Raw genomic sequence first — 22,574 nt, 5'->3', positions numbered from 1 at the left:
TGCAGCTCCTAACTGTGCAATCCTGTCAAGAACGTGGTCCAAGACCCTCCTTACCTGTGGGAGCCTGCATGGCAGAGCTGGGGATTGTAGCAGCGTCCAGGGGCACAGTGCTTGTGTCTGGCTCTGGGGTACTGGTTGTTGGAGAGGTGGGTGCTGGGTTCAGCAATGTCCTAGGTTTCCTCTGCAGAAAAAGAGGAGATATTTCTCCTTTTACCCCTGCTCTCCTTTACCACCCATGATCACTACACTCTCTCCTCTGCATCCAACAGACAAGGCACTGTGGAACATGACACATTTCTGATGGTGATGACGGGGTGTCTCAAGAACCTAGTAATCAATACGTGTGTATTTTACAAACCACAACCCTGAAAATAACAAGCCTGAGATCTGCCACCTCTGTTTGACTCAGACTAGCCACACACAAAGGACAGGAGAGCTTACTCTACCCTTTGGCCATCCTGTCACGCTCCCAGCATCTGCCATGCTACTCCACAGCCAATGCACTTCCAAAGACACGGATTCTTGATGGAAATGATCTTTAGGACACAGACATTCTCTACAGCTCCGGGGCTGGGCTCTGAGGACGCTCCCAGCCCACGTACCCCTCTGGTCTCCTACTTGCTGCAGTCACACAGCCAGAGGCTGAGACAGACGTGCACAAACACACGCATGCACCAACCCATGGCAGGACCTGCAGCACCTGCTGTTCACCCGCCTGCATCAGCATCAGTTTTACCTTACTGCCAGGCTTGGGGCCTCTCTTTCTGGGGAATTTCAAAGGCTCCACTGACTTGGAGGGTGTAGGCATGGGGTGGTGGATTAGCGCTTTGGTCGTTCGACCACGCTTCTTCCCTGTTTTGCGACGCCTTTGCCCTTGTTGATGCCCCAAAACAGTCTTTGTGCTACTGTGCATGCTAGGTTTCTCCGAGTTTACTTCGGAGGCAGGTAAAGGGCTCTTTGGAATCACAACTGAAATAAAAAGAGAAAAAGCAAATGTAATTAAATCAGGTGAGAATCAAAACAAGAGCAGCCTCCATCTTTATACAGTGTCACATGGAAAAACCTGGAGAACTCCCAGACCCCTGGGCGGGGGGACTGCTCTCCATGCCAGAGTAAAAACCAAACACATGGATCCCCGGCTCAGAACTCGAGCTGGGGGACACTGGGGCTTAACCTGGATGGGCTGAACTCCAGAACGGTCATGCCTGCAGCCACACCTTCCTTCCTGAAAATAACTGGCACCTACAGCTCTTCCTTCTGCGAGTGGTGACCTGCCAATGGCCACGGAAAAGGCTCTGTGAGCATTCCTAGGGAGGGATCAGCCAAGACCTGTCTGACAGTCAGAGGCAGCGCTGCAAACACTGGAAATCCCCTCTCTCAAGGCTGATATCAAATCTGTCCCTGAATTCCCAGCAAACTGCAGTGGAAGGGACCAGCTCCATCCTCGCTGCCTGCAGGGATTACTGCTCCTGCTCCTGAGCAACAGCTCATCTCAGCTCGACCAGCTGCCCTGCCCCTCCACATACTACCAGAGGCAGGTCTGTTCCTTCTTATCTCTTTCCATCACAAAAACAGGTTTCTGCTATACTTGCCCACACATCCCCTAAATTTGGTCAGCCATCTTCCCCAAGCCTGCTAAAGGCCAGAGATATGCTGGCCCAGCCTAGCAGACCAGTATTTCCTTCTGTTTTAAATTTCTGCTAAAGAGAAACAAACCAAAATCCTGCTGCGTTTTGAAAACTGCAGAGTGATCTTTAGGATGTCTTGTTTCTCACATACGGAAACCTCAACATAGGGGCAAGGAATTAGGAAAAAACACAGGCAAACACTTTTGAAATCAGGGGCTTTGTACTTAAGGAAAAAAAGTCTTAGCCAGGGAAACAGAGACAATCAAAGACTGATACCAGGATGGCACAACTGGGGGCGAATACAGAGATATTTAAGGTTTCTGTAATGTGGTTTTAGGAGCAGTTACTGGAGCAAGGATTTATTCCCCTGGCACAGTGAGACTTCTCCTGGATCCCTGGCAGTGCCCAAGGCCAGGCTGGACAGGGCTTGGAGCATCCTGGGACAGTGGGAGGTGTCCCTGCCATGGTGGAGGGGTGGAATGAGATGAGCTTTAAGGTCCCTTCCAACCCAAACCCCACAGTGCATCCAGGATCCAGCCCCATTCTGCTTGCCACGTGGGCATGTTAAGTTTTAATTTTATTTCCTTGCTTTTGTGCATTAGCAATTTGTATCAGAAGCTGAGAAGAAGCACACAGTTATCAGGATGTATCTGACTTCCTGAATAAAGACTTTTTTTGTGTCATGCAGACACAGGGAATGCGGCAGAAACAGGGTTTTAATACTTCTTGTCTGAGCTGTTAGTGTTAAAAGCAAGACTATTTTGCTTTTAAGAAAATGAATGTGATAGCTCAGGTGCTTCTTAGAGCTGATGGTACTCCAGAAGTGTCACCTGCTCCAGGTGACATCTGGCACTGAGCTGCAGGGAGGAATGGCACAGGTAAGGCAGGTGCTGATCATGGAATCATGGGGCCTCTGGCTTCAGGTGTGCAATGACTGATCTCAGCAGAGAAATGTTTGTATCAAACCCTTTATTAGAATCCCACAAGTTGTCAGAACAAGGATAAACACAGGCTGAATGGAACAAGTTGCCCAGAGCAGCTGGGGCTGCCCCTGGATCCCTGGCAGTGCCCCAGGCCAGGCTGGACAGGGCTTGGAGCACCTGGGACAGTGGGAGGTGTCCCTGCCATGGCAGGGGTGGCACTGGATGGGCTTTAAGGCCCCTTCCAGCCTACACCAATCCATGATTTCATGATTCTAAAACTCTCCATACTTCAAAGAAACAGTTAAATATCAAAGGGATGTAGAAGCCAGGGCAGGGAGCATTTCATTTGAGATCTGCTCAGTGTCTAAACCGAGCTGTGCCACAATGAGGTTTCTCTAATGTCAAGGAAAAATTGAGAATTCCACAGACAAGCTGTGAGGCAAACATGTTTTCTCAGTTTTACTAGTAACAAACCCAGAGCAATGGTGCATTTGGGAAGTTGGCATGCAGTAGGCAGAGCAGCTGGACTGCACCCTTTGCTCCCAGGCTGGGACCACATCACTGGGAACTCACTGCCAGGAAAAAGGAGACTGCTGTCAGATTAAGTCCTGGTGCAAGCTTTCACTGTATAATCTTATGTTAATAAGTGATTTCATCTTTTGGTGAAATAAATGCAAGAAAAATCTGTTGCCCACTTCAGCTGTAAAGACAGTACATGTAATAGCAACGTGCCAGGCTTGAAGAATTGGTTTTGGGATTTGGACAATAAAACCCATAACTGGGTGCATGCAGATCCCATGAGGGGACACCTCATGTCATTCAGCCACCCAGAGGAGTTCCCACTGTGCCTGTGCCCCTGGCAGCACATCCCTGGTCCTGCTACAGCCCCTGCAGGCATGGAGGAGCTGCCACAGCAAGGGAGGCTGCTCACTGAAACAGGCTAAATTACATCTAAATGTGCAGCCAGCTCGGGCCAGAGAGACACAGACTGTGACCTAGATTGGTGCTGTGTGCCCAGCAGCGCTGCTGAGCACAGCCCTGAGCACAGCCCTGGACAGGCACTGATGTTTTCCCCGGGGCTGATTCCATCAGACTGATGCAATGCACAGACATTTTTCTGACCCGCAGTGATTTAATGAAATGAGGTCTTATCCTCCCACGATCCAGCAGGCTTGCCTGGCTTTTTGTTGGATTTGAACCAGAATCTGAGCGAACACCAGCCTGTGCTAATACATTTCTCCTGCCCTACCAGATGCACTGAGCTGTGTGAGGAGGAGACACCAAGAGCTCCAGAGCAGAGTCCTCCCACCAGCTGCACCTGCACATCAATGGTGCAGCCCCCAAAACACAGGGTCACAGCTGGCCACACTCTGCCTCATCCTCAAGGCACCACTTCCAGTGACTGGATGTTTCCTACAGGAGCCTGAAGTTTCTTTTCAGGTGCCTGTTATTTTCCTGCAGGATTTCAGCCCCTGCTGTCATGCAGATGTGGTCCAGAAACACAGGGCTGCTATGCAGGGATCAGTGCCCAGCACTCAGCCCTGCCTGCACCCACCCCAGCACCCACAGAGCTCCAGAGGTGGAAACAGCTGTGCCCAGCAAGCAGGATTATCTCACAGCTCCAAGCACTGCCCAAGACTCCTTTAGCTGACAACAGCTTCAATTTACTGCATCTAATTCTTACTATTATTACATCTTAATATTAAGGAGCTAAAGCTATCAAAGAGTGTCCAAAGAGGGGCCACCAAGATGCTGAAGGGTCAGGAGGGGGAACACAAGGAGCAGCGGAGGGCTCTTGGTGTGTGCAGCTGGAGCAGGGCACACCGAGGGCAGAGCTCAGGGATCTGCAGCTCCTCCCGAGGGGCAGCTCCCATCCCTGCTCTGGGCCAGGGACAGCAGCCAGGGCACGGCTGGAGCTGGGCCAGGGCAGCTCAGGCTGGAGAGCAGGGCAAGGTTCTTCCCCCAGAGGGTGCTGGCACTGCCCAGGCTCCCCAGGGAATGGGCACGGCCCCGAGGCTGCCAGAGCTGCAGGGATGGCCAGGGTGGGGTTGGTGGGGGGTCTGGACTGGATGATCCTGTGGGTCCTTCCAGCCCAGGATGTTCTGTGATTCTATGATTCAGCTGGTGACAGAGCCAGCCCAACAATGAGCAGCTGCCAGAGACATCCTCACTTTCCTCTTCCTTGTACACGCCACTAAGAGGAGCCATATTTTCAGAAAATCAAGTGGGGCCTCTCCTACTTAAAAAATCAACTCTTCCTGAGTAAAGCAGCATCTCTGTGCTACAGCTTTGTTGCTCGCCTGAGCTCTGAGCAATCTAACCAACTCCAAAGCTGGCCTTGCTTTGGAGGAGTTGAGCCATGCAACCCTGAGATCCCTTCTGCCCTGAATCTGAACTCAATATGGTTATTTCAGCTCATTAAGGGGACAGAAAACTAATCACTGGGAATTTTCTGCTGGCTGAACTGTCTTGTTTTGGGTCACACAAGCATCCAGGACAGTGGCAGACATGGAGGAGGAGGAGGAGGCTGGCTGGCATTGGATCCATTTGGAACAGTGAGAAACATCACCCTGAAAATGCAGCTCAAACATGGCTGAGCTCAGAGCCAAAGAGAAGCTGGGCACCTCTGATGATGTTATTCATCAACAAAGGATTAGTTAAATGAGAGTTTTGAGCTTTCTGCAGAAACAAAGAGACTTGACAGAGAATTCCTGATTTCAGGCTCTATTTTCTAATGCCAAAATATTGTATCAGCTGATACAAGGCACCTGAAGCTGCCCACCACACAGTGACTCAAACTGCTGCTTACAGGAGACTGCACAGTTGCCATCCACACTCTGAGGGTCAGTCAATGCTAGGAAGCAGCATTTGTCACCCATGAGCTTATCTGAGACTTGTCACAGCTTGAAGAAGACAAAATTATGTCTTTGAAGAACACAAAATTATTATCCTTGGGACAAGAATTACAAAGTCAAAACCTGTAGAAAAATATGAAACAGAAAAGTTTGAAGCTGCAGGAAGGTTTCCTCCTTCCTCTCCTATTTACAAGGTTCATTTACCAAGAGCTGCAGGAACACAAATCCCAAATTCCCATTTTCTGTGCAAGGGCTCTGTACTCTCAGATGCAGCTGTAGTTCATGTGCTTCTGCCTGGAGATCTCCACAATGGCCCCTGCAGTGTCCTGAAGTGCAGGGGGAGATTTCTGAGCACACCACTCATGCCCAGTCCAAAGCCCCTCTGACAGATGTCCTGCAGCCACTCTCCAGTGTCCTTTGGTGCTCACTGCCCCTTGTCCATCTTCAGCACTTCCCAGGCAGGAGCAGCACTCAAAGAGGTGGCTTAAACAGACCCATTTAAGATAAGCAAATTTGCCAGAGAGCAGAAATCTTCTTGAGATCTGGTTGATTCTTCCACTGCATGAGGCATTTCAATCCCACACGTCCTGAAGGTTGGAGCTGGACAGGAACTGGAGCTCATTGCCTGTCCCAGAGTAAAATGTGAAAGCTTCAAAGCCCTGTGATTCTTCCCAAAGCAGAGACCATCATCACTGGCCACCATGGGCACAACTGGGACAGAAATACAGGCCCTGAGAAGGCTCCAGACTTGGACTGTCCTGAGCTCTCAGCAGACATGGCAGACACAACACAGGACAAAGGGTGGGAGATATAGGCTCCCTGCAAAGACAGGGATTAAGAACAAGACTCCACATTCTGGAATTTAAAGGGTGACCAAGCTCCTGCCACCAAGGCTGGAATATGGTGACAAGCAGAAACAAGGTGTGGAGTGTGAAATCCTTGATGTGTTTTGTAAAACTGAGTGCTCAAACCCTTCCATCCCGATGGGAAATTCTGCTCTCCCTGTGGCTGTCCTACACAAACTGTCCCCCTGGGCATACTTTAGGCTGACTCCACTCTGCTTCCAAACCTCTCAGATGGCTGGGCAGAGCCAGCAGCCCTGCCTGCAACCAGCAGCTCAGTCAGGCACTTTTAGACCCCTATAAATAACAGCCCTGGAGCACTCTTCTTCCCCGAGGCTGTTTGATTCCACCCTGAAAGCACTCAGACTTCCAGCCTGCACAGGCACATGTCCCAGTGAACAGGAGTGGTGTTATTGGTCAGAGAGCCTGCAGAAACAAAGGGATGACCCCAGTGCTGTTCAACCAAAGAGAGGGAGAGAGGTTCCAACACCAGGAAACCTGCCAAGACTCAGTAACACCCTGAAATACTGAAACTCTGTTTTGGAAGCACGGCGGAAAAGGGAAGGAAACACCTTAAACAAAACCCAGATTCTCTGGGATAGGAAATCTTTCAAAATAAAACATGAGGAAAAGTCCAGTTGAGAGGAAGGTCTAGACAATGAGAGTAAGGACAGGCTGGAGACCAGAGGAAACTGCTTTTCCCAGGTCAGTTCCAGCCTCAAGACATCATTCAGTACCCTCAGGTCTCTGACACACCACGGTTCCCACTGAGCCACAGATCTGGTGTTTGCTGAGCCACAGGCACTGCCAGAGGGGTGTCATCCCACTGGGGTATCAGCACCCCAGAGCCTCTTGCAGTGCTGGGCTCCCTTAGCAAGCCCCCAAACCTCCAAACCCACACGCATTCCAGGACACACATCCAAGCTGAGCCAGGCTCACTGCTAAGAGCTTTGGCTCTGTGCTCCTAATAGCTCAAGAGATTTTTCTTGGGATCGCCCAACAGCAGCCTCAGAGGCAGCACCACCCAGGCTCCAGGGCTGCTTGTGTGTTACACTCATGGATAAACACCTGAACTCCTCTGTGTACCCTCCTTCCTCCTGCTGTTGGTGCATAAGCTCCACCTGGGTGGTCCCCAAACCAGCCATGCCAGTGCAAAGCAATGTCATCCGGCTCAATGTGTGAGCTCCAAATCCCAGCTCAGTCCTGAAGAGACAGTAATTCATATTTTCCCATCTCCTCCAAGCAGGAATGCACAGGAGCTCACCTGAGCAGTTACCCTGCCAACTACTCCTGATGAGACTCCTCTTCCCACCACCATGTTCTCACCCTGAAGAAGGAAGGGAAACCAGGCAATATCCAAAATGCAATAATAAAATACACATTACCTTTGCCCCTGGGCAGGAAACCTAGCAGCTGATCATCATCTTCCTTTGAGGAGACAAAGCAGTTAACCAACAAATCACATGGCAGCAATGGTGGTGAGAAACGAAGAACTTCATGAGCTTTCTGTTCAGGGTCAGCATCTTGTAACCCCTGGAGTCGCTGCAGCAGCCACAGCAGGCAGCTCTGGTCCCAGGGTAACACAGAGCTGTGAGCCCAGGGTGGACGGAGCTCTCCTTCAGCCTATCCCCATGGTAACTACCTCAAACTACTCACATTTGCTTGCTCTGCAAGCAGAGGAAGCAGCAGCCGAGCGCAGGCAGAGGGAGCAGGGTCTGAGGGCACACACAGACCTGTGCAGGCACTGACCAGCGTCCCCAGTGCCCTCACCCAGCTCCCACCAGCCCTGGCACGGCGGCAGAGGATGAGCTGTGTGTTAGCTTTGCCCTGCCTGGCTGGGCCTGGGGCTCCCTGCCAGCTGGGCTGCTGCCAAGGCAGCAATTCCAGTCCTCCAAATTCCAGAGCTGGAGCAGCTTCCAGCTCTGCCCGCCCAACCTTAACGCTTTCACCACTGCCGCTCTCCCACAGCACAGAGTCACCCCTCCCTCTGTCCCAGAGCATGCAGAAGGGTGGAACAGGGGGTAGCAAACCCATCAGGAACTCCAGAGGAACAGCACAGGCACCTTCTGAGATACAGACAGTGAGGGCTTTACCTGTGTCCCTGGGCAGGTGTGTCCCTGCTTCCCTGTGTTCAAGGTGACAGTATTTCCCTGCCCTCCAGCAGTAACACATGAAACATGGGAGCAGACTCAAGGGACACTGGTGTCTGTCTGTGTGTGGGCAAGGTCCTTTCACAGGCTGCTTTGCTTGTGGTTGTCCTGCGCTGGGCCAGGAGCTTGATGATCCTCGTGGGTCCCTTCCAGCCCAGGAAGTTCTCTGACTCTAGACCCTCTGAGCAGAGCTCAGGCTCCCAGCCAGCACTCAGCTGAACAGAAAGTCTACTTCACCTTCTATTCCTAAAAGCCCAGATATGTATTTAAGGGTAAAAAAGTACACGTATAAGAGGCATGAAAAGACATGTAAGGTGCTGTATATACATAGGAGTGGAGTAGGGATTCCTGGCCAATGGACATCCCTGGGAGGACTCCACTGGTGTGGGTGGGATGCTGGGGGAACTTTGCTGCCCACACACAGAACTCCCCCTCCTTTGGGACAGCCACTGGGACCTGCCTCCCCCAGCAGCTGCCAGGCTGAGGTGGAGAAGCTGTGGGTGCACGGGATGAATTGTCACACATTCTACTTTGCTCTGTAGCCCAGCAGAGCCAACATCCATCCCTGGCCCATGGCCAACGTGGAGAGAGGACCAGGACCCACCACAGGCACTCCCAGAGCTACACTTCCCCCATGTGGTGTGTTGGTTTGGACCCCCCAGCTCCAAGGTGTGCAGCATGCAGACAGGAGCACCAGGAGATGCCCAGGAGCCCACAGCCATCTGGCCACCGGCCACAGAGGGCTCCCAGCAGGCTGCTGCACAGCCAGCAGGCAGCAGTGGAATCAAGCAGGCATGCAGGCTGCTCCTCCTTGCTGTTTGACCTCCCCTTCCTTCTTTAACACACACACGTGGCCTAATGAAAGCTCCATGGAGTGGCTGGCTGGGCCCCAGCTCCACCAGCTCCCTGCCCAGCCACTCCAGCTAAGCAAACACTGCTGGGAGTGGGAGGCCCTGGAGATGGAGAAGGACCATGCCTGGGAGAAGCCCTGCACTCCTCCACTTCTGCTGGCAGCCAGCAGCAGAGACAGATTAGAGCAGACTGGAGTTAGCAGCATTAAATAAACATGCCTGCCCTCTTTGAAGTTCTGCTTCCCTTGAACATGAGCTCATTCCACGAGGCCTCTTTTTGCTTAGCCCCAGGAAGCCACAGGGTTACTCATTCTCCATGGAGTTAACTCTTCACAGGATTCCCCACCTTCCACAAGGGCCTCACACAGTCAGCCCCGTAAATGAGGACAGACCAGTTTACCACAGGAGCAGAGTCTCTGCATGTGTCTCCAGTTCTCTTCAAGAGGAATTCCCACCAGGAAAGGGAAACTGCCTGACTCCACCACATGCTCCTGCAGGCTGGCACATGGAGAAGGTTTATTGCAGCTCAAGGAAAAGGCAATTCCTCTGTGGCGATGCATCCTCCCACCCTGCCAAGAGCAGCACTCTCAGGTCTGGGAAGACTGTGCTCAACCCTCCACCACAGCAGGGCTGAGGAAACACAGGAGGAATCGCATTAGAGGAAGCTCCCAGGACTCTGTTCTTTGGTTTAATCCCACAAAGTGCAAGTCAGAAATTCTTGGTCAGGAGAGGGAGCAGACAGTCACAGAGGGAGAAGTAAAAGCACAAAGACAAGGCTGATCTCAACTCCCTGGCATTTTTGCATGGCTCATGCAACCCTTGCCAATCCCTGCTCTTGTCCCAGGGGTTGGAAAAAAAAGACAAAGAGAGCAGAAATCTGCCTGAGAGTGAGGGCTGCCTCTGCCTGTGAGTGGGGAAATGTGACTTTTGGGGGTCAGTATTTTTGTACACGAGCAGGAAGTGCAGAGTCACTGCACATGAAGCCAATAGGAAAGGGAGAAGCCATCACACCACCAGCCAAGGGAGGTGCACAAGCTTCCCAGGATGGCTTGTTTGGGGTCTTGTTTCTGGATAACTGATTGGGCTCTGCTCACTCACAGCTTCAGCTCCTGGCAAGAGGAGGCTGGGGAGGAACAGAGCTGCCTGTGCTGGGGCTGTGGGTCTGACAGGTCCCCACTTCTCCTGAGAAGGCAGCTTCCACTGTGCTCCTGAAACCTTCCACCCCCAGTTACTGCCAGGAAAGCTCCCACCAAACACAAACATCTCTTGAGCCACTCGTGCAGTTCTTGAGAGACACCCTGGGGATGCCTGGTGAGAGCACCAGGGCACCACTGGAGGAGTCAGCCACTGCCTGAGAGGGCCCCAGTGCTCTGCAGAGCCTGCAGGGCAGCAGCAGGTGGGACACAACAACCAGCAAGAAGAGAGGGAGAGGCTGGGAACAGCAAGGCAAAATGTAGAAATCCAAGATAAAGAGGAATCATCTTCAGCCAAGGGGAGCTCACAGCTTGGCTTGTACACAGATCATGTGAGATCACTCTGGCAATCCACTGAGACCAGCCCTGCAGCCCTGAGCACAGACCTGGCCTTGCCAGGGACACAGGGCAGCACCAGCCTGACAGGGCAGCATGAGATGACCAGGACTTCCAAGAGCAACAGTCTTGTCAGAGAAATGCCTAAGGAACCCTTCAGCTCTGGCAGAGAGGTGTTCTCCTGCCCTTCATTTCATTGACCAGCCATGTGCAGGGCTTGCCAGCCAGCAAATGCCACAGGGATGTGCTTGGGGACAATGACAATTCCCCCCCCAGGCTCAAACACAACTGGGATGTGAGAAAGCTCGAGACACGTCTTGAGAATCAAACCAGCCATTGCTCAGGCCTATGCAAGGCAGCAAGTTCCCCAGCACTGCTCCTACCCCACAGTCACAGCCCTAGGAACAAGGCAGGCACAACCTGCTCCACACATGCTCTGTCCCCGTTAACAGCAAAGGCACACCAAGACAACTGCCCAAATTACAGAGGCGCAGTGCTGCAGCTTCACAGTTCTCATTATTCCAGACCCCCTGAGAAACACTGCACAGGAAAATGCGGTTCAAAGGCGCAGGAAAAACTTGAAGGAAATTCCTGGAGAGGAGCAGACCTCAGCAATACTGTACAGCACCATCCCTCCCCAGAGCCATCATCCTGCCCGTCTGTAAGGACAGCCACTCCTCAGCACCTTGGTGCCAGGCTGTTCCAGTGCTACAGGCCTGATCACCTGGACCTTTACCACGCATGAAGCAGCAGAAAAACCCGACAGGGCACCCAGGTGTCCTTGCTGCCAGTCTCTGCCTGCTTTGCTGCTCTTTGAGAGCTGAGTGGAGGAGCAAGACAGCCAGAAAACAACGTGGGCCTTACCTTTAGTACCAGGGGGCTGCAGATTATCTCCAGTCAGCGAACACCAGCCTACGGGAAAGATGTCCCGGGAATCATATCGGCACCAGTAATCGAAGGCACCTCTCCAGCCATCAAATGTTATGAGGACCTCAGAACCTCTCACCTCCCCAATGGTGGCCGGGCAGATGAAGTGAGGGTTCTTCCTGTCCACTGCCTCCAGCTTCATACCTGTCTTGAAGAAGTTTTGGGAAGGAGATGGTGGTTCCTACAAGAAGAAGTGGAATACATGCTCAAAGGGGATATGGCAGCGCCTCCCCACACCAGGGCTGTGCCCTCCCCAGCACACTCACCTCCACAAGGAGCTGAAGGGAGTTAGTGGGCTGGATTTGAACCCCAATAGGTGTGCACACAAGGGCTGGCCTACACAGCCACTGACTGCCCTTTAATCAAGAGGCAGCAAAGTCCACCACTCGCTGCTGGACTGAACCCAGGGAGTGGAACATTCCAGAGAGGTGCTGATGTTCCCACCTTGCATTCCCCACTTTGAGCAGCACCTGCAGCCCCAGTAAAAAAACAGCTCCTGCCTCAAGCCCGAGCCCTGAAGCCCGATCCTTGGCAGGCCTCTGGCTACATCCTGACATTGCTATGACACAGCTGCAGAGGACACAGGTCTGTCCTAGAGCAGCCCTGAGCTGTGCAGTGTCACCTCCTGCAGGACCAGCACATCTCTCATGAGACACCAGCTGTGAGTCTGGTGCTCTGCAGCCATGGGCCCATTGCCAGAAGGATCTGCACAAACAGGGAAATACCTTGTGGAAAATCCGGACAGGAGCCATCTCTGCTCCATTCAGAGTCTTCAGAAGGAACATAGGCCAGGAGGAGGCATTCAGCCGGAAGCCTGAGGGGAGGGAAGAGGAGATGGACACTTTTAGACTGGAGGGGTTGATGGATCTGGCAGCACATGCCTGCTCTGATGGAATTCACACAACTGTGATCCCATACCACCCTCCTCCCATGCTGGAGTCTGGCGGGACTTTAGCCAAATATTCTGAATGCAAAGCATTTGTGTTATTGGAAACAAACATCTGGAAACAGCTGTCTGACTGCAATATTCACTTATCATAACAATCCCATTGACCATCCAGACAGAGCACTTTGTGCAGCAGCAGTGCTGCCAGCTCCAGTGATCCTGCTGCAGGGGAGACATGAATCAGCAAGTGCACACTCAGACTATGGAATTTCTTCCTCAACAGGGAATCACAGCTTCTGGGTGGCCTCCTCCACCTCTAGTGTGAGCTGCAGGCAAGCTAATCTGAAGAAATAGAGGCTGTGATTTGGCTGGAACACATTATAGGGAAGGATGTCAGGTTTTGGCTTGACACCTGCTGTGAAAAAAGTGGAGAAATAACAAGAGGGGGCTTATGGGAAGAAAAAAGCAATTTTACATGCTCTGAAGTATGTGGCACTGACTATGACTATACAACCAACAGAAGGCTCTGGAAATCACAGAACATCTTTGCTAAGCGTGCATCTTCCTGCACAGGCAACTTCTGCTGCTCAGCTGTGTTTGGTCTGTGGTTGGGGAGGGGTTTTGAAGGTTATCCTGGCACTGGACCTGGACTAAGAACATGGCAGAACTTTGCCAAGGTTGCAGTGCTCAGCACAGGTCACCCTGGCAGTCCTGAGCTCTGTCAGATCAGTCTGGAAACCAATCCAAGTAGCTACAACCACAGGGCAGAGCTCAGCTCCCACAGTGGCAAAGAAAACATTTTATGTGAATCACAGAACATCCTCAGTGGGATGGGACCCACAGGATCAGCCAGTCCAGCCCCTGGCCCTGCCCAGACCCCCAAACAACCCCACCCTGGGCATCCCTGCAGCTCTGGCAGCCTCGGGGCCGTGCCCATTCCCTGGGGAGCCTGGGCAGTGCCAGCATCCTCTGGGGGAAGAACCTTGCCCTGCTCTCCAGCCTGAGCTGTGCTGGCCCAGCTCCAGCCGTGCCCTGGCTGCTGTCACTGGAATTATCTGCGTAAAGAAAGAGCAGCAGCAGATGTGTACACATGGAAAATACTACAGGAAAGAGAAACCCTTACTGGGTTTTCCAGGCCCTTGAACTCTGCAGGCAGGAAGGACAACTGCAGCACTAGCTCAGTTACCTGTCTTCATGCTGGGTGCAAAATCATCCAGTTCCACTCCTCTGCTACAGGCAGGGCCACTATGCCAGGGCCTCCCCACGCTCACAGGGAAGGATTCTTTCCTATCATCTCACCTGAGCGTGCCCTCTCCTCTGGCCAGGGCCTAGCAGGTGACAGAGCACAGGCGGGCACACAGCCAGGGCTGCTTCACCTGCACTCCCTGCCCTCTGCTGGCCGCGGCACGGGAGGGAGCCACCGGCCACAGGGCTTTGGGAGAGACGGGCAGCAGAATCACTGAATGGCTGGGGCTGGAAAGGACTTTAAAGCTCATCTCATCCCACCCCCTGCCATGGGCAGGGACATCTTCCACTAGACCATTTTTCCAAGTCCTGTCCAGCCTGGCCTTGAACATATTATTTGGGGATATGCTAATTGAGAGAGTTATGAAGACACTAAAAGTGTTGGGCAGCAGAATGCAAAAGCAGGTTAATTTTGCAGGAAAGAATCAGTGAATCAGCTTGTCACTGGGCTAGCATCAAGGAAAAAGGAAAGTGTTGTGTGTTTAACAGAAGACTGGAAGAAGTGTTAGACTGTCCAGGCTATTTATAATGTTGTAGCCAAGCAAAATTAAATAAATATAATTCTGAACTATTGCAAGTGTCCCTTCACATGAGACAGGATTAAAGTCACTGTGAACCTCAACAGTCATTATGTTTCCTGTCCAAGTAGAATCCTAGAATCACAGGGTAGGTTGGGTTGGAAGGGACCCTAAAGATCAACCAGTTTCACCCCTCTGCCATAGGCAGGGACACCTTCCACTATCCCAGGTTATTCCAATGCCCATCCAATCTGGTCTTGAATACTTCCAGGGAGGGGGCAGCCACAGCTTCTCTGGCAAACAATCCAGAGCTTGAGCTGCAACCAGGGCAAGCAGCTCACCTTGGTGCAGAGACCTCTTTCATCTACACTCTTAAAGGATCTCCCTGTCCATGTGTCTGTGTGGAAATACAGACCTGGTGTGGTTTATACACCTTATGTGCACCACAGAGTAGGCAGGGACAGGCCGTGGGCCTCTGTCCCAAGCACAGATCTATAAAAACCCCCAAGCCTTCCCCACCATCAGCTTGACCCTCGCTGGACAGCTGAACTCCAGCTCACCTGTGGTTGTGATATTTTGTGAAAATCCCTTTGCTAGGATTTTCTTCTCCTGAGAAGCTGAGAAGACCTCAGCTTCAAGTGTAACCAATTTGTGATCTGCTGCTGTGGGATGCAGCAGGTGCTTCCTCCATTGGTCAGTGTGGGATGTTTCTGCTTGGTGGCCAATCCAGGAGGCAGCAGCTCTCGGACTCTCTGGCAGTCACAGAACTTTGTTATTCATTCCTTTCTATTCCTGTCTCACCTTCTGATGAATCTTTCTCTCTGTTCTTTGTAGTATAGTTATAGTGTGGTCTTTTTAATGTAATATATATCACAATATAATAAACCAGCCTTCTGAAATGGAGTCAGGATCTCTCCTTCCCTTCACCAAGTCCTGACTGCCCAGAAGACCGGCGGCAATACTCACCCAGTGGAGGCTGCAGCATCCCTCCATTCTTCTCACAGTTCCCAATGGGCTGGATCTCAGCAGAGTCCACCAGCCTCCAGAAGTCGTTCTTGTTGTCGCTGCCGTCGAGGCGCAGGCGCAGGCGGGCGCCCGTCAGCCCCACCACGGTGGCGATGCACGTGGACGTGGTGTTCCGGGGGTCCTGGGCCTCCAGCTTCATGCTGATCTTGAACTCGTTTGCAGGTGGAGTGTAGGACTGAAAAGAGTGCAGCAGGGGCCAGTCAGAGCCAGGGTTGCCAATGCATGCACGCACCAGCTCAGGTACAAGGCTTCCAGCAGTAGGAGCGCCCACGGAGTCTGCTGAAGGCTGACAGCCCCTCCAGGCACAGCACAGAGGCACCACAGAGAACTCAGCAAGCCCTGGCATGTCTGTAACAGACCCCCATCCTTCCATCCTGCATCATCTAGGCAACTAAAGCCTGTCCTCTTGGGAGCACAGAACCATTAATGCTGCAGAACACCTGCTCTCACATTACTGCCAAGCCCACCACTAACCCAGTACCCCCAAGCACCACAACTACAGGTTTTTTGAACAGTTCCAGGGATGGGGACTCCACCAGTGCCCTGGACAGACATTTCCTTGGCCTGATCACCCCTTCAGTGAAAAAATTTTCCTGATATACAACCTGACCCTCCCTTGGTACAAGTTGAAGCTGTTTCCTCTCCTCCTGTCCCTGCTCCCTGGGAGCAGAGCCTGACCCCACCTGGCTCCATCCTCTTGTCAGGGAGCTGTGCAGAGCCACAAGGGCCCCCCTGAGCCTCCTTTTCTCCAGGCTGAGCCCCTTCCAGCTCCCTCAGCCTCTCCTGGGGCTCCAGCCCCTTCCCAGCTCTGTTCCCTTCTCTGCACATGCTCCAGCCCCCTTGTTGTGGGGGGCCCCAAACTGATCCCAGGATCTGAGGTGCAGCCAGACCAGTGCCCAGTGTAGCGGATTAACCCTTTCCTGGGAAGACTCACCCAGCCAACCCCAGACCCACACAGACTCTCCCCTCTGCCTGGACCCGGGTGTCCCACACTGATTCACTCCTGCACCCCTTGTATTCAGCACAACCACCTCTGGGCTCAATACCTGCTGCCCAGGGGCTGCTATTCTGTCATCAATTCACAACAATTGGGTGAATTCTGCTGAAAATCTCCTGATTGAGCAGGATCCAGCAAAAGCTGGACCCCAGCCTACTCAGGACACTTTCTCCAAGGGCCCGTGCTTGACAGAGTTAATAGCACACTCGTGCTGCCAACATGCACATCTGAGAGGAAAATCTTCTGTGCTACTCTAAATGCATCTGTTTAATCTTTGCTTCAGCACTTGCATTTCTGTTAAGTCTCCAATATCCTTAAGTATCTTCCTTTCCAAGCCAGGGGCCTATCCCAGGCACAGGACTCTGGGACCCCAGTGGACCACAGCCCTCGACCTTTCTTGTTTTCACCCTCTTACCTGCTTGAAACAATGGGCAGGAGCTGGGATGGCACATGTCTCTTTCAGGTACTTCTCCCAGGTGAAGTGACCTGTGAAGTAAAAACAAAAGGATTCAAATAGGAACGGATGAGCAAAATTCTCAGCAAAAGAACTGGCCAGACTCCTAAGCTGGTAATTCTGCACTTCTCACAGAGGAGGTGCTCACAGGCAACATGTTTTCACCAAGAACCTCTGATGTTTGTGAGCACAGAAGATTTACAACTGCAACTGACAGGCAGAACAAAGCCCAGCGCTGCCTTCGGCATCCTCCTGCCTCGGCGCTGCCGAGCAGGGGCTGCACAGAGCTGGGATAACAACCTACAACTTAATGGAAAACACCCAGCACAGATGGGAATCTGCTGAGTCCTCCAGACAACCGTCCCTTAAAAACCATTCATTAAACACATCACTCAGTCTGGGGATTGCAAACAGTCACCGTGGGCTACGAGCAGCACAGCTTGGGGGCTGGAATGAGATTATCTTTAAGGTCATTTCCAACCCAAGCCATTCTGTGATCCCACGATTCTAAATAATGGATTTAGAACAGGAATCTGCTTTGTGGTGACTGGATGGTCCCCCTGGTCCAGCACAGACACAGCCCACCCCATGGGCCAGGGATCAGCCCAACCCCAACAGTAAGTGGACAGGTCAGCAATTAACCTCCTGAAGTGCCATGAAGTCCACAGGATGGGAGCAGGGATTCTCCAAACAGGGATTTACCGAGCCCAATATCTCACACCCAACTCCAAGCCCCTTTCCACCGAGTGCTGCTGCCAGGGGAAGTGCATGTCATCCTTGCCTGCACCTTCCTCACGTACAGCAGGAAGGGTAAAAGCAATATGCCACCCAGGGAAACCTGTTATTAAATGAGGAATTAAAAGCTCCTGTGATCCAAGCAAATCATGACTTTTGCCATTTAAACCGAGCAGCTGGGAGAGGAACCTTCCAGCATGACATTCACTTGTATTCATCCAAACAGCTCCCGGGAGACCACTGTTTTCAAGGCATTTCAAGAGCAGTGGTGGCAGCACAATTAAAGTCAGCCACTGCTTCCCCGAGTCAGGCAAGTTCTTAATCAGTCTATTTTCAAAACAAAAGCTACGTTAAGAGCCATTTTAGCTACTGCAGCATACACCACACCTCTGAAAACGGAGGCAGTAAGGTCAGCACACATTGCTTCAGTGCTGCCTCGTGCACAGAGGAGCCTTCATAATCTACAAGCTTCAATAAATACAAGGAATGCTGCTTTCTCACCACCTCCCATGCAGATGACTAGCAGACTGTTAAAAATGGGGAAAATGAACAGAAAAAAATACAGTTTCATTGCCACACTGGCTGAATACTGCTGTTTCCAGACTGACAGCACTCTCCATGCCCCAGAGTACTCAGCTCCATCCACTGGCACATATTTTCCTTTCAGCCACAGTCTCACACTGGGTGAATGAAGAAATTCAGTGAGCTTCTGCAATGATGCTCTCACAAAACCAAAATTCTTTTGCTTTAATTGAAGATATGATTTTATACTTGGTTCTGTCAATGAAACTCTTTGTATGAATAATGTGGAGTAAACACCCAGGCAAAGCAAAGCTGGGCACTCCTGGCCTGGAAATGCCTTATGCATCCCATCTCTTAACTCTGGTGGCTGATCTGGGCTCATCTCAGACTGGGGTGGCCCTTCTTGTTCCCAGAACACAGAGGATACCCAGGTGACAGTCCTGGGTGAGCAGTGCCAGTCTCAGCCCCAGGCCCTGAGCCAGCAGCCTGAACAGGATCAGCTGTGCTTGACAATTTTATTAAAAAAAAAACCCCAAACAAACTCCCCTCAGCTGGTTTCAATCCATCACTATTAAAAGTTGTCATGGTTTTAATCTTCCCACTTTTCACTCCCTCCACACCACGCCAGGCCATCCTGCTCCCTGCAGCAGCTCACCCCACAGCCCAGATCCATGCTGCACAACCCCAGTGGGAGCAGAGAATTTCTGACACAGCTGCAGGCCTCTAAAAATAGTGTTTGGACATGGAACTTATTTGAGATTAATTCTAAAGCCTGCTGGGATTCAACCACTGTATGAAGACACACACAGCACTAGAACTGCAGCCTCTCTAGGACCTGAGGGAACAGCTGGAGCTGGGCCAGGGCAGCTCAGGCTGGAGAGCAGGGCAAGGTTCTTCCCCCAGAGGGTGCTGGCACTGCCCAGGCTCCCCAGGGAATGGACACGGCCCCGAGGCTGCCAGAGCTCCAGGGATGGCCAGGGTGGGGTTGTTGGGGGGGTCTGGGCAGGGACAGGTTGGACCAAATGATCCTTGTGGGTCCCATCCAGCTTAGGATATTCTGTGATTCTCTTATTCTTATGACTAATGGTTCTGGTGATTTATTTTGCAAAGAAAAGCAGGAACAGCAGAAAGACTTCTAAGAAAAGACAGAGCTGATGATACAGCAGTGTTTAGCCTTCCCTCCCTCTCTGCTCTCTACCAGCCATCTCCTCACACACAGATGGCAGGGCAAGCACAGGTAGAACCTGCACTTGTTTTTCAAGATTACCCTCAAACCAAGGTAAAAACTGCAGACTGCAGCTGGAAGCTGCCACCACACCCTCAGCGTGAGGGGAAACCCTGCTCTTCAGGCCCTTGTCCCAAGTCCCTCTCTGCCTCTCTCCAGCACATTGGATCTTCTTCACAGGAAGGAAAGAGAGGAAGATGCTTAAATGAGAAACACTCTGTTTGTGCAACTCCATCTGTGAGCCAAGCAAAAGCCAAGGACTGGGAACCCGTGTGACTCCCTGTGACTTGGCTGTGGAAAAGCCACTGGGGTGACTGTCTGTCACTTGTGCTTGCCTTGGGAAAGCTCCTTGTCGTGTGCTCATGCCAAAGGCAGATATTACTTCCAGGCAGAGAGTCAGATTTGGGCTCTGATGTCTTAACCTCCAAAAATATTTACTCCAAACAAAACACTCCACAAACCCAAGGGGTCAAACTGCAGTAGCTGTGAACAATGCAGCTCTGCACCCTCATGTTTTGGTTTTCTTCATGTTGCATTTAACATTGATCCTTTGCCCAGAATTTAAATGAAGACGGAGTTTCTGTTTATATCTTTAACTGAAGTCTGGTTTGGGCCCCATTAGCATTTTGGCTCCCGAGGGGTCATCAATCCGACTGAAACAATACATGTGTGTTTCAGGTCACATCTGTGAAGGAGAACGTGCCCTACCCAGATCAAGGCATCCCATTAAAGTCTGCAGCCCATATGTGTGGCTGCTAAGGAGCACCAAGGCAGCACATGAAAGCAGCACAGTTTGAGCCAGCTCGCTATGAAAATGAGCAGAGCATCGTCTGGGCTGGCAGATCTCAGGTGACAGTGGCTGTCCCTGATGTCTGAGCATGGCCTCCTGAGGGGTCAGCTCTCCCACAGGCACAGCTCCTGCCTGTCCCACCCCACCCCATCCCTGGCACTTTGGCAGCCATCAATCCAGCTGCCCATGCTCCATTGGTGACATGAGTCCCATTGCTCTGCGTCCTGCTCAGCAAAATGTGACTGTGTGTGAGTCAAAACCAACAGCTCTGAAACACCAGGGTGCTGTCTGCTCTGTCCTGCTCTCCTCAGAGGTGTCCCAATGCAGCTTTGACCTGAACTCCTTCCAGCCTGGATTACAGGGTGCTCTGTGCCAGATCTGCAGTTTCCCCCTCACTGTGCAGAATCACAGAATGGTTTGGGTTGGAAGGGACCTTAAAGCCCATTCCTTTCCAACTGTCATGGGCAGGGACACCTTCCACTCTCCCAGGTTGCTCCAAACCCTATCCAGCCTGGCCTTGGACACTTCTAGGGAGGGGACAGCCACAGCTTCTCTGGGCACCCTATGCCAGGGCCTCCCCAGCCCAACAAGGAAGAATTTCTTCTCAATATCCCATTTAACCCTGCTCTCTGACAGTATGATGCCATTCCCATTGTCCTGTCACTTCAGACCCTTGTCCAAGGTCCCTTTTCAGCTCTCCTGGAGCCCCTTGAGGCACTGGAAGGGGCTCTATGGTCTCCTCAGACCTTTCTCTTCTCCAGGCCCAAACTCTACAAGGATGTGCCCAAGCTTTGGGCGGTGATGAATCACTCAAGAGTTTCTTGCATGTTATCACCAATATTCACTGCTGCACCATGCTTTTGTCAAAAAAATCATCTTCAGAAGTTGCAAAAGGGAGAAGGGAGGGCAAAAAAAAAGGGGGGAGGGAGAAGGGAGTTCTCTTACCTTGGTACTGGGAGGGAGACTCTGACGGGCGGCTGTACTTGTGCTTTTTACCATCTTTCCAGTCTATGGCTGAGACAAGAAACAGAGCATTTGTGTCAGGGAAAGGAGCCAGACAATGCACCCTTCTGCACTGTCTGTGTTCCAGGCACGTCAGAGGAGAGCAGTGCCCTCCCTGTCATGACCCCAGTGCCATGGGTGATTTGCCTCTATCTCTGGGGTGTGCTCCCTTCCTCTCCACAGCTCGTGCAGGCACCTGACAGGAGGTATCTACATCTGCACCTCAGTCCCTGTTTGGTTCCTACCAGCCACTGTTCTCCTTCAGTGACAAGCAACAACAAAGAACAGCAAACTGCTAGGGCTCCATCATTTTAGCTATGAGAAGAAGGGTTTGAGAGGAACAAACTAACAGCCACTAAAAATGGCTCATGTGGATCTTCAGGCTCCCTGTGTATCTACTCCAGGTTATTCCACACAAGCAAACTCAACCCTTTGTGGTGACAGGGAGAGGACTTCTCTGAAAATCTGCCCAAGTGCCCTCTCCACACAAAACACCAGGTTTCCTTGTGTCCCTTGCAGCTTAGCTTAGAAGAGAACACAGCAAAGCAGCACCAGCTCTGCAGAGCAGCTCACCTGAGCTGTCTTTGCTCATGACAGCTTTGGGTCTCAGAGCTCCAAAAAAACTGAAGTTCTCAAGACAGCTCTGGAAAGTGATAGAGCAAAAAGTGGGGAATGCTCATCCTGGCCCCCAGCCCTGTGCCATGGCAGAGTTCACCTTGAGCCAGCTCCTCAACCTGCTGCTGCCAGGCTGGCACCCTGGGAGTGCTGCTGCCCTCCAGCTCCTTTATTTTACAGATCATTTTTGGGGCTATTGCAGACAGTAGCTTGGTAGTGCCCTATGAAATGTGCCTTGCCCCCATGAAAAACAGTTCCTTTGTGAAAGGAAAAGGTTTGAAATCTGACCAGCAGCTGGAAGAGGCAGGCTAAGAGCTGCATCTAAAGTGGCCTGGGGTGTCTTGATGTGTCTGGAATTGCTTTGGGACAATCATTTTACAATCTTCTCTTCTTGACATGTTCTTTTCAGCGCAATAGACAGGACAGCATGTAGGTTTTATTGCTCTGGAAAATGATAGAGCAAGAAGTGGGGTATGCCCACCCTGCCTCCAACAGCCTCCAGCCCAAGAGAGGGATGCCAGATCAGCATCCCTTAAATGAACACGAGGGACATATGGAGTGTGGCCACAGCGTCACTAGACATGGGCCAGACAAAGAGCCTCCTTGGAGAGACATAAATGAATGAAAAGGATTGAAGGACACCCTGACTAATAAATGCATTACCACGAGGCACGGTATTGTGCCATGTCCCTAAGAAAGCAAGAATAAAGGACATAAAGTATCTAAGTCAGAAGCAAAAGAGCCCCCTGGGTGGGTAAGGCTCCCCTCAGTGCTGCAGGACGGCTCTAACAGCATCCATGCACTCAAAGGAGCTTATCACCATACTCTGCAGGTGAAGGTACATTTTGTTCTTA

The 22,574-nt window shown here is 51.7% G+C and overlaps 1 protein-coding gene across 7 annotated transcripts in view; it reads right to left on the bottom strand.

Moving 5' to 3' along the window:
- SCMH1 (Scm polycomb group protein homolog 1) overlaps window positions 1-22,574 on the bottom strand; it is a 60,485-nt gene that overhangs the window by 18,021 nt on the left and 19,890 nt on the right. For 4 of the 7 annotated variants that reach the window (XM_038160641.1, XM_038160643.1, XM_038160644.1 and 1 more), the window contains 7 exons: window positions 21,049-21,117; window positions 16,793-16,863; window positions 15,321-15,555; window positions 12,431-12,519; window positions 11,643-11,886; window positions 737-969; window positions 55-181 (listed from right to left, as the gene is read on the bottom strand). In XM_038160641.1, the coding sequence (XP_038016569.1) occupies window positions 55-181; window positions 737-969; window positions 11,643-11,886; window positions 12,431-12,519; window positions 15,321-15,555; window positions 16,793-16,863; window positions 21,049-21,117 (1,068 nt within the window). The remainder of the gene's footprint in view (window positions 1-54; window positions 182-736; window positions 970-11,642; window positions 11,887-12,430; window positions 12,520-15,320; window positions 15,556-16,792; window positions 16,864-21,048; window positions 21,118-22,574) is intronic. The other 3 variants (XM_038160642.1, XM_038160645.1, XM_038160647.1) reach the window with 2 other exon arrangements.

The sequence above is a fragment of the Motacilla alba genome, chromosome 23, assembly GCF_015832195.1.
Source record: "Motacilla alba alba isolate MOTALB_02 chromosome 23, Motacilla_alba_V1.0_pri, whole genome shotgun sequence".
NCBI lineage: Eukaryota > Metazoa > Chordata > Aves > Passeriformes > Motacillidae > Motacilla > Motacilla alba.
Note: the sequence above shows the minus strand (reverse complement) of the source record. Positions and strands in the feature narration are given on the sequence as shown.